Source organism: Micrasema longulum, unplaced genomic scaffold, assembly GCF_059751315.1.
Source record: "Micrasema longulum isolate JH-2025_06_02 unplaced genomic scaffold, ASM5975131v1 h1tg000385l, whole genome shotgun sequence".
Classification (NCBI taxonomy): Eukaryota; Metazoa; Arthropoda; class Insecta; order Trichoptera; family Brachycentridae; genus Micrasema; species Micrasema longulum.
Genome location: NW_028277586.1, coordinates 158,291 through 170,806, shown reverse-complemented (window position 1 = coordinate 170,806; position 12,516 = coordinate 158,291). Strand labels below are relative to the sequence as shown.

General features: G+C 31.0%; 1 protein-coding gene across 1 annotated transcript; it reads left to right on the top strand.

Moving 5' to 3' along the window:
• Positions 1-252: 252 nt before the first annotated feature.
• LOC148281995 (excitatory amino acid transporter 3-like) lies at positions 253-11,782 on the top strand. The gene is made up of 6 exons (XM_088225781.1): positions 253-336; positions 3,963-4,143; positions 5,120-5,353; positions 6,967-7,158; positions 8,782-8,916; positions 10,277-11,782. The coding sequence occupies exons 1-6, from the start codon at positions 276-278 to the stop codon at positions 10,449-10,451; spliced, it is 978 nt and encodes a 325-aa protein (XP_088081907.1). The 5' UTR covers positions 253-275; the 3' UTR covers positions 10,452-11,782.
• Positions 11,783-12,516: the final 734 nt, after the last annotated feature.

The window sequence follows — 12,516 nt, the reverse complement described above, 5'->3', positions numbered from 1 at the left end:
TGCATATTTATATAAATTTTACTTTCCAAATCCGGTGTGAAAATTTCCATTTGAAGATTACAAAAAATAAAACTTCATAATTTAAATAAATAAGAGAAATATATTAAGTTTTCTACCCTATGTAGAATCGTGTTACACCACAGCCACACAAGAAAAAATGAAGGTACAATAAATAGTATCTTGAAAAAATTTGGTTGACGTAATGATTTAGTTTATTTGTTAACTCGAATAATGTTTTTTTTTTTTTTTTCAGAAATGTGTTCCCGCCAAATCTCATGCAGGCGACCATTTTCCAATACAGAACATTCCTGACGAAGCCAGATAATGTTACAACAGGTAAATAAGTCAATATAATAAACTAAAAAAGGTATTTTTACATTTTAAAATTACTTTTAAGAAAATGAAAAACGCAAATAAAGCTAAAATGTTTTTTAAAAAAGAGATCCTCGATTTTCCAAAAGGTTTTCTTTTCGGTATTGCTGATGGTTCTAATTATGAATAAATATTAATAAAACATTTAGTGGCAATATCACCTGCTAAAAGCAGTTTAACATGTATAGTATAAATTACAACCAAGATGGAATACATTTTAGAGAAGGGAATATGGAATTGTAGGTATTTACAGGGCTTGACATTGGCTGGTTTAAGTGGTCATTTTACCCGCTGTACAAAATACACATTAATTATATATGTACGCGTATGTATGTACGTATTTGTATTTATGTATGCATATATGTTTGTATGTGTATATGCAAATATATATATATATATATATATATATTTGTAAATATGTATGGATGTGTGTGTATGTATATTAGGGTGTCCCAGACTATAAGGGCAATTTTTTTTTTACAGATTGAGACACGCTATCCCCTTTTATTTTGTTCCATTTGACCTTAATAACTGAAATAATAAATATTATTGAAATCGGATAGCGATAACTCGTGCCGACTTGATGTCAAACTTTGAATATAAACGTTTGTATGGAAACCATAGGGGAATATTTTAACTTAATATTTATTTTGTAAATAAAACAATGGTACTTTGATTATTGTATCATATTTATTATGTATTATACATATTAATTATTTAAAGGACATTATTAATTAAATTTTCTTTTTAAGGTTTGTTTTTTACAGTCAGGATATACTTTTCTGTTTTCTTGTACGCAACGTAATAAATATTGTTTTTGTTCCTCGTCCACTGTGATTAAGCCATGAAAGTCTTGCATCAACTTAACAGCTCTTTCAGCCGTATCATTAACTGCTTTCAGTGACTGCACCTTCATTTTAGCGTTTTGAAACGAAGTAGGACACTCCGTGAGAAAACTGTCATCAATTTTGAGTCGCCTGAAAAAGGATCTGCTGTTCATGGAAACAAAGTCTTCGATGTTTTTTTCGAAAAGAAGCCCGCCAAGTTCTTCTTTTGATGGAATGTAGCGTTTATTGTGGACCGATGGATTTTCTTTGGCCAAATTAGCAACTATTTTTACCTTACTTTCTTGGTTAATATCATCGTCAAATAGAGACAAGATAGACACTTTGTCTGCTAAATACCACAAATGCTCGTCTGAACGATTCTAAATCAATTTTAGAATCGTTCAGACGTAAAAGCGTTTCTTTGTGGCATTATATCTTCTCTACATTGATGTTTTTCCAGTTTGATCGAAAATTTTTGAATAAAGGGATATCGGGACTTGTAGTGACTTGGCTGATTTAGGCCTCGAACACAGCTTTTAGTACCAATTCGTAGATGTGATGGCGGCAAGCAAAAATCAACATTTCTCTGTTCAATTTCTGTTCGAGAAGCACACATGCACCATCAATTCGGCCTGTGTTAGAAGCAGTAGTATCACAACAGAGGATCTGTGCTTTATTTTCAAGATTCCAGTCAACAATAGCATTCCAAACTGCTTGTGCCTGTTCGCTTCCCGATAAGTTTTCTAATTTTGGCACAGCAATAAGTTGTTTTTTATTATCGTATGAAATAACAATTGGTAGACGTTCTTCTTTAGATTTGCGTACATCTAAAGCCGGCAACAGTTTTCCATCCCAGTGGACAGTTACAGTATCTGGTACATCGTTTTGAAAATTAAGTTTTATGGCTTCTGCGCGCTGTTTTCGCTTTTCTGTACGAATTCTTTGGATGAAGGACTTGCTTATAAGAAATTCGTCAGTGTTGTGGCCAAGTGCTTCAATAGTTGCTTCAATAATAAAGACAGAATCTCTTATACTTAACTGACACCTGTCTAATGCCGCCACCAGTTTCGGAGTAACGAAATTTTTCTTCACAGAAGTTTTAATAGTATCGGGCTGTTTCCTCTCAATTGGAATGGACAAATCTTCTTGTAAGTCCGTTACTTCAGAATCAGAAGATGAAGTTTTTTGTAATGGCTCATGAGAAGACGTAAAGGGTATTATGGATACCAAATAAGTGGCCAGCCGCTTTTGCTCCTGGATATTTCTAAGACTCACCTTTTCCTCCTTTTCTGTCAATTTTTGTCCACTCCAGCTAAATGACCGGGTCGTCCTGGCTCTCTCTGCTTTTGTAAGAAAATCTTATCTTCATTTATCTTTATTAATTGAAGCGCATCGGCATGTGCAATATCAAACATTTTTTTGTATTTGTAACAAACTCTTGTCGACGCTGCTCAAACACATCTTGAGTTTTGTTTGCATCTTTTTGCAAATTTCTCCAATCTTGGTATAAGGCTACAAGTTTCTTAACACAGTTAGGTAAAGATTTAGTCGGTAAACGTGCCTTTTCCCAATAAATAATGCACTCGCGAATAGTAAGATTTGCACTTTCATTGACGCTTAAATTGACTTTGCGAATATTATTAAAAAAAACCGCCAGCACTTGTCCATTAGAGAAAAGTTTAGAACCTGTAATTTGATGTTTTATACCCCAAACCAAAAATATTTCCTTTTTAGAACTGCGTAACTCCACAGACACGTTGACACAATGAAAACAATGCATTCACTAATAAAAACAAACACGATATAACAAGCACATTAACACTTAGTTCGCGCGCGCCGTACTATGTAAGTTCTGACAAGTTCCGATGCAAGTCGGCACGGGTTGCCGTGATTCAATTTACGTGAAATTTTATTTATAAGTGTTTTGACATCATTCAAACAAAATTAGAGGGTATGCATTGAAAAAATGAAACTTTAATTTTTCTGGGACACCCTAATGTATATGTATGTATGTATGTATGTATGTATATATGTATGTGTATATATGTATGTATGTTGTATGTGTACCTACATTTATATTAATTTTTATTTAATTTTTATTTAATTTTGCATTGTTTTATATTTACTTACTCTTTCTTCTTCCTTCTTCTCTTCCTTCCCTATTTTCCAATCCCACTTCCTTTCACTCCTAGCGAACCGTATGTATTGTTTTTAATATTTTTGTTCCCATATAAAAACCCATATTTGGTCTTCTTGTTTGTTGTTATTCTGTATGTATAGTTTATTATTTACTGTGTTGGTTTAAAAAAAAATAATACACCATTCTGCCTGTGTTTGAAAATACACGAGGCCTCTAGTATCGATTTCCATTATTTGTCAATTTGATTTAAGCAAAAGTAATATTTGAGTTGTTTCCTTATAACTATGAGAAGAGAAATATGATTTTGATATAATTATTTACCAAAAGACGCATTTTGTTAGTTCAATTTTCGTTTTAAAATGGGTCTATTTCCAAAATTTGTCTTATGCATACAGCTTCAATCCTTTGTAGAATGAGCTGTGAGACTCTGTTTCTTTTCTCCTCATTGTAAATCTCAACTTTTTTTATCCATTGTTTGTTAAATTTGATTATATTTTTTATTTTATTTATCCCCTTAATTATTTTATGTATAGTGCTACATTAAACTTTATTTTTTGCTTTACTGTGAACTTTACTTGATTATTTTCCGTTTTGTCAAAATCTGTTTTTATGGCTGCTTGCAGATCTTACAGAATACAAAATCGGGGGTGGTTACACCGATGGCACTAATGTGCTGGGTCTGGTCACCTTCAGTGTGGTATTCGGTATTACCATCGGCAAGATGGGACGCACAGCCAAGCCTCTGCACCAGTTCTTCTTTGCCCTCTCCGAGGCCATGATGATTATCACCAACTGGGTAATCTGGTAAGTACTAAAGTTCATATCAAGAGCAGAGCCGGAACTACCACAGGTTCTGCTGGCACAAAGAACCAGACATTTGCTTACAAGGGAGGAGAGAATAATATGCTCATATTGGATTCATTTTCAAGCTATACAACATACATTACACCTCTAGCTTGCATGTGACGGAAATACAATAAAATACTGCAGAAATTGCAAGATAAACATATTTCAAGATCCTTTCCCAACGTTTGCCAATAATCTCTTAGGAATCAATTTTAATCAACAGTAGATGTGAACAACCTCTCTTTTATAAAATATATTTTGTCAGCTGACAGGTAAAAGAGATTTATGATAAAAAGACTTTATGTCACTAAGTTCATTATTTTTTAACAATCTCTTGCATTAAAATAATCTCAAGTCCACTATGCGACCCAAAACATCTGTTTATGATTGTATATTTCACTCACTACAGTTTTGCAAGAGATTGTTGAAAATGTAAAACTTTGTGATATAAAATTATTTTACCATAAATCAGTACTGAATGAGTTTTACCGATTCAAAACACTTAATTAACACCAATTATAATCCCATATCTATTCTGTGTGATTTTGTTATTGAAAATAATATACGTGCGGGGAATTGTTTCGACTAATGTAATGGTTTTTCTTGTATGCATCTTTGTAGAATTACTTTATAAAATAAATAAATTTACAAATGTTAAATTTCCGTCCCTTTTAAGTAAGTGACGGGGCGCTAGATCTCGTTTGATCCAGCTCTGATCAAGAGTTGGTCATACCAACTCGACCTAGACTTATAAGGCCTCATCCATGCGTAAGCCTTTTTTTAAAAATCATCATTTTTTTAGGATCTAACACAATATACTCCATACATTTATATAACATGGAGAAAAGAAAAAAGAAAACAATTATTTTACAATAATAATTTATCATGGAGTAAATGCCAATTCAATCAATAAAAAGAATTACCAATTTTTCAGGATGTCTCCCATTGGTGTGTTCTTCCTTGTGATGGCTAAGATCTTGGAAACTCCAAGTTTCTCCGAGATGGTGGGTCAGCTGGGCTGGTACTTCCTTACCGTCATGTTCGGTCTGTTCCTGCATGGATTCGGAACTCTCGGAGTCATTTTCTTCATCGTCACACGGAAACTGCCCTTCGGCTATCTTGTCCAAATGAGCCAGGCCTTGGCTACAGCATTTGGTACTTCTTCAAGGTAATTGAACTTTTATCAAAATAAAAAACTGTATCACTACTATGTGGAATAAATGACTGTTTCTATTGTATTTGTTTCATAGAAATATGCCAAACATATTTTCCTTATTAAGTTGTCAAATTACAAAAATATGTGGTGTGTTACACAGTTAGTTTAGTATGTTCAATAAGATGACATCAAGTGGAGACAAGTTCAGTCTGTAGTGTAGTGGTTGGCGCATTCAACTACCATATTTTAGAGGTTCTGGGTTCGATTCCTGGCAGGGTGGATGTGAAATGTTGGTTTTTAAGGTGGTTTTACATGGCAATGTTTCATTGATAACCTTACCTCCGTGTAACAATAATGATAGATTGTGTCATTCGCCCACTCTACTTTTGAAACACCTGCTCCACAAGTGTATAGTTTATATAATATTTTTGTACATTATATACAATAATAGGTATACCTTCAGAGAAAAGTTATATCAATATGCGTAGTGTTTTTAACTACTTTTAAATTTTGCAAATTTCCCTCTGTATTTATGTTTTCTGTGTATATTCTCTTTAGCAAAAATAAAATTATATTGTTAAGTGTTCTCGGCATGGGTTACCCCAGTGAGGACACATAATAATGTTTTAAAAAAATAATAAATAAATAGAAGATACACTTGGAACACTTTCAAATTGTAATATATTATTGCATAGAGGAAACAACATATGTAATCAACAGAGTCCATTCTACAAAATTAGTTAGGTTACCTTTATAATTGGATTCTTACTGTTTTTTCATACATTAAAGTACCGTCTTTGGTAACAGAACCATACAATTACATAATATAGGTAACCCTTCTATAACACGGCCTCTAACAACAAGGTTTCACTTTAGCACTATTCAAATTTTGCAGAAAACCTCCAACAACACGATTATCACAACACGGTTCTGTATAATATATGATGTATGTACACTTGCAAAATTGATCAGCGGTGAAGATTTTGACGATGTAACAATGATAATTCAGAATGTTCAAGACTTATTGATAGAAGATAAAATGGAGGATTTGTTGGAAATGGATTCAGACGTTTAAATTGATTTTGAGGAGAAGAAGGGTGATGTAGATTGTAAAATAAAAGAATTGGCTTTAAAGAAATTACAAGAAAGTCTAAGCCTAGCAAAAAATTTAGAAACAGTAACCTAATCAAATTTACAGGCTTTTAAAAGGTGACACAAAAGGGAAAATTATAAAAAAAGATTCAGAGAGTGAAGATGATAAGATCTTTCACCCGGAAAAATGTTTACGTTTATTTGTAATAAGGAAGACAATTATTTAAGTATCGATTAAACAAATGGAAAAATATTTTTTTGCTGTTTAATGGATAAATTATATGTATGCTTAATGATATGTTTATTTTTTACAACTAAAAAGCTGTTTTTTTCAAAACCTAATCCCCATTTTTGTACTGGCTCTGAGTCTCAAATAATATGGTTTCACATAACACGTCATTTTATGGGAACTTGGGTATCATGCTGTGGGAGGGTTATCTATATTTATATATAATATCTCTTATATTGTTGTTTATTTACTCTTAATTTACCGTGTTCTTTAAATTAAATACATTTTCCGTATTTCTTTTTAGCTCTGCAACAATGCCAGTAACAATCGGAGTCTGTGACAAGATGGGGGTCGACCCACGAGTGTCTCGCTTCGCTATTCCCATCGGAGCCACTATCAACATGGATGGCACTGCTCTGTACGAAGCTGTCGCTGCTATCTTCATTGCCCAACTGAGGAATGTTCCGCTGTCATTTGGCCATATTGTCGCTATTTGGTACGGTAGAAAAAAATTTTTGGAAATTATGATAATTGTATACACTGTAAATTATTCTAGGAAAACATTTCTGGTTTAGAAATGTTTTATAAAATAAATTAAAATAGACTTAAACATTGCACAAATCCAAATATGGTACAAATGTTCTAGATTAGATTAGATTGTAACTAGATTATCAAAACAATAAAACGCTTTGTACTTACCGCCAATCTGCCAAACAAAATGGAGTTTTTACCCTTGCACTGTATCTGAATTATGCTATTTACATAAATTATTAAATAATAAAGTAGACTCTTATAACCTACTCTCCAAAATTAATCTTAATGTCCCCTTTTGCGTGACACAAAATAAGTATTTGTTCCATCTGCCAGTCTGTAGCATTAACTATGCACAACACTATTTCCTTTATCCTCGTACTCTAACCATAATGCTTTTTTTTCATCTATTGATATATTTTACATGCCCCTTAATTTATTTAAAAATAAATTAAGACTCATTATTTCTGGCTCCGATACGATCCCACTTACTATTTAATGATGCTCACACTTACACACACCTGAACACTTACTCCTACACTAATACACATAAACACACATCAACACTTACTCTCATACAAATACACATAAACATACCCTTTTGTTGTAACACAATTTAATCATATGTATGATTCTTATTTGGAAACTTTGCTGGTCTGTCTTTAAACTGTATTTTTTTTAATGTTACTATATCATTGTCGACTGTTTGTTTCTTTAAAAGAAATAAATTAATTATTAGAGCTGTGGTTTAGGGTTTTGGTCTCAACAATAAATGCTACTAGAGCAGTGTCGCGGACTCACGGAACAAAGGCTCAAACCCCACTCTACTTAACTTGATTCCCATTTTCTAATAGTAAGTTATTTTACAAGTCATTGTAAATGGCCCCCTAAAATTGAAATATTTAGGTAAATCAGAAGAATATGAATATTTATTTTTATCAAAGACAAAAAAATGGGCCAATTACATATTAATAATAATACAATAATGTAACATTTTTGTATGACCTAGTAAATTCACAATAATTAGTTTTATCTGGACACACGCCCTTTTGAGTTTGATATTTTATTTAATACAACAAATATTACATTGCATTATATAGTTGCGTAATCATCATAATCGCGATATCCTTTACTTATTTTTGATGTTTTTTTTTCATTTTTCTCGCTTCTTATAATTAAGTTAGTAGTAATTATTAATGTACAAATAGTGTGATCATAAGTTTTAATGTAAAGGATTTTCACCGACAAGTCATATAAATTGGCTTAGTAAGTCCAGTAATAAAAAAAAATGTGTGTACAATAAATAAATAAAAAATAATAACAACGAACCAAAAATGTATTTATTGCTATTTACAAAAGCAAAATCCGCAGTGTCTATTTGTGTTAACAACGTTATATGCACAAAATTGTTCCTGCAGTCTCATTAGTAAACGTACACTCAGTAAAGAATGTTTAAATATAATTATATGTACCCCAGAATGATTTTCAGTCTTTTTAAAATTATGTTAATCATTTTTTAAATTTATGTACTTAATTATTCAGATTCCAAAAGGCATAAGTTTAAAACATGTCTTTCTTTCAATTTTAGTGTGACTGCAACAGCAGCGAGTATCGGAGCAGCGGGTATTCCACAAGCTGGACTTGTGACAATGGTGATGGTCCTAGATACAGTTGGATTACCTGCTGAAGACGTTACAATCATTATTGCCGTGGATTGGTTATTGTAAGTACTAACAGAAAAAAGGTGTTCTTTGTAAAATCAAGGATTTCACAACATCAATCATTGAGTGATTGGGCTTGTGTGTATTTAATGTTACGTATTCATGCATTCATTTGGCATGTCATTGTTTAAATAGTTTATCGAGATCCCAGAATATCTTATTTAAAACCAACAAATTCAAAAAATTGAGAGCCATAAATCAAAATAAAGTTTTAATTTATGGGGTAGTAATAAATTTATTTGTTGAGAGAGCAGGTTGTTAGTTTATGTTACCCGAAGGACTGAATGAACTGGTGTTAAAAAATGTGAGGACTCAAAATCTGTGTTTTATTTTAGTTCATAAAAGTCACACTGTTTCAACATGGTATATCCATTTTCTTTTGTTAGATTACCACATTATTTGTATTTATAATTCCCAACCAACAGTGAGGAAGTTCAGTGTTATTTAAAAAAATGAATTCTTAATAGACTATTGAAGTAAACCTAAAAAATTAAAATATGTACCCTGTTATGAACTGGTGATTTGCAGCCATTCTACGACATCATTTGACATGATTGGATTAGTTTGTAGGAACGACAAATGGTTTGTTTTTGTTTCTGACATCTAAATATATTTCCTATGTTTTTTTTCCTTCATGTAACTCATATATTTAAAATTATATAAAGTCTTATAAATAAACAACTGCAACAGTGTAAGTCACTCTCCAAGCACAAGAGTTAGTCTCTTTTTTTGGAGAGATACAGTGATAACATTTACTAGATGTATAAAATTAGATATGTATAGAATTTTAAAAAACATGTAAGTACCCTTTATGAAATTTATTAAAAAAAAAATAAAGAAGTTTCCCCCCTCAATTATAATTTATACTCCGGCTACCATGATTGCCTATGGTTGCCACAACAACCAAAAAATACTCTAATTTATCGGCTTTTGCAAACACGTAGCCACATAAACCTGTGACGTTGCAAAAGAGTTCGTTTTGATGAATTTTTCATACATTTTCTAGAAACTCCAACATACAATTAAATGCTCTAATTTTTACTAAGTGTAAGAAAACATTTTTTATATCAAGTTTCCCGTAGCACCGAACTTCCTTATTTAAAATTAAATACTAAAATGTTTTATCAATTTAGTGCCTTTTAAACTTTTTTCATTTTCACAGTAGATTTTCTTAGGTTTTTAAAAAAGAGTCCAAGATAGACTACCATACAATAAACTATAATTATCCATAAAAATCCCAAATAATTTAGCATGATAAGACTCCATCATCAGGATCAGTGTGGTTGATGATTGTTAACAGGGTTGATGTCAGAGTACAATAAAGCAGAAAAACTTATTATATTTTTATTAAATGTGTTTCAGGGATCGCTTCCGAACGACAATCAATGTGATGTGTGACATCTTCGGGACCATTATAATCTCTCACCTGTCCAAGTCAGATATAGCAATGGTTTCTGAGGCAGATGAGGCAAATGCGGATCCCCACGAACTTCAGGAGTTAGGGAAAGCTAACAATGATGACAAGTTGAGCATCTAATGTTATTGTGCCATGCAAACATTATTTTTCTCCATAAAATTGACGTTTGCGTTAATCTTGCAAGGATATACAATTGAAATTGAATGTGTGCTTGCCATGATAGGATTTGAATATGGCCATAATTAGTTCATAATTTAAGATTCTCTATTAATTTGTTCACTGATTTCAAATAAACTAAAGTATTTATGTACGTACCTATATAAAACAGGTTTCAGTTAATTTAATTCAATTATTTTTATATCAATTTCAAATCCAAGAGAACCTGAATCCTTGATTGTGAGAACGGTTTGTAAGTGTTTTGTGTCAATAGAGGAATTAATATGATAGCCGATAAAGCAGTACATTTATTCTGTTTGAATTTACTCACAAAGCTATATTATATGTGTACTCAAATAGCGTCAGCAATGTAAAATAATTACTTAATGAATTAAAAATAAGTTGGGTTAATTTATAACATAACTTTTAGTAATTAATATTATATAAAGAGTTAGAGTGTAAACAAAAAGTATATTATAACTTAGTTTGTTTCTTACTAGCTAAACATTTTGAAGAATGTGTTCATATTTTGTTAAAATATTCATCATATTTTGTAGATTTCTTAACACATTATTCGTAATCTTGGAAATTTATTTCGACCCATTTGATTAATTTAAATGTATTATCGCTATTTTTGATCTCCTCTTTAGATTAAAATACAAATTTTCCGTAGATTTTAACTGAGCAAGAACGTTAATGCATGGATGTAATAAAATTGTGGTAATTTATAATATAAATAGTTGTGGATCAATGTTCATTGTATTTGTAAGTCATTAGATGTAATTGTTCAGATGTATCTATAAATTTAGTAATTTAAAGTGTTCAACACTCTAAAAGTGACTCAACTACAGTAAATTATAAGTAAAACATTATGAATTCAGTGTTGCTAAATATAAAAGGGTTCAGGGTTATTAAACAATATCTAAGGACTATTTGAAATTAAATAGAATTTCCAACAAATACCTGTTTCCCTATAATATGAGTTTGGTTGGGTCCTACCCTTTGCCATATATAGTACAAAGTACCTACATTATTATTTTATAAACAAGTCGTTACAAGTTATTGAAACCATTTTACCCCAGATATAAAAATATCATGATGCACATATAATTCAAACTTATTTCAGATACATTTTCATAAATATTTTCATCTTTAATATTGTGAGAAAACGTGTTACTGAAATGCCCTTTTGAATTAAATTGTAGTGACTTCAATATTACCAATGATGAAGTTTGCAATTAATCATAGGTGCATAAATATTAAATTAAATATTAATCTGTTTTTCTATAAAAAAACTCTCACTTAAAATGTGAGGAGAATGAAAATTAAATAAAACAATGTTTTTTATGACTGTCAATTTGAGAGGTAATCCCTGCCTATATATTTTTTATCATTGTGTTTAAAAATATCAAATTGTCTAACTAGCTCCATCTCAGGGGTGATTGGGCATCTAATTTTTTTTTCACAAGTCATTTAAAACATTAAATACCTAACACAATTAAATATATAATTTTTTTATTGATGTGCGATATTGTTTGTCAGAATTTGACCAACCCAATAACAAAAATGTTTTCACCTCAAAGCTTTAATTCTTTAGCATTGTGAAGTAGGTATATTATTATCTATGATATTTAATTGAAATTATTTTGTTAGATAATTTTAATTATTGCTGTTACAATGGTTTTTTAAAAATCTTCTTATTCATTGCCCTAGGTAAAATTACTACATACATAGTATTTTATGTAACATCCTCTTTTCTTATAAATATTTGTACATTACTTTATATTTTAATATTTGTTGTAAAGTAAACATATTATTTTTACATATCTTCATGATCGTAGAAAAACGACACTTATGATTTTCTTCAACTTTACATGAGAGCTGTTTAAAACTTTTTGTGACACTATGTACAAAAGTATATCCTTTGATACTTGAGTTAGTTATATATATATTTTTCAAACCTCGAATATATTTAAAAAGTCAATGTTACATTTTTCGCGCATCCATCATTGTTCTATGATCACGACAA

Excerpts from the sequence above, each read along its gene's own strand:
- LOC148281995 (XM_088225781.1), top strand. The coding sequence starts at position 276 with ATGCAGGCGACCATTTTCCAATACAGAACATTCCTGACGAAGCCAGAT. Across the intron at positions 4,144-5,119 it reads ATCACCAACTGGGTAATCTG|GATGTCTCCCATTGGTGTGT; the intron begins GTAAGTACTAAA and ends CCAATTTTTCAG. Across the intron at positions 7,159-8,781 it reads GGCCATATTGTCGCTATTTG|TGTGACTGCAACAGCAGCGA; the intron begins GTACGGTAGAAA and ends TTTCAATTTTAG.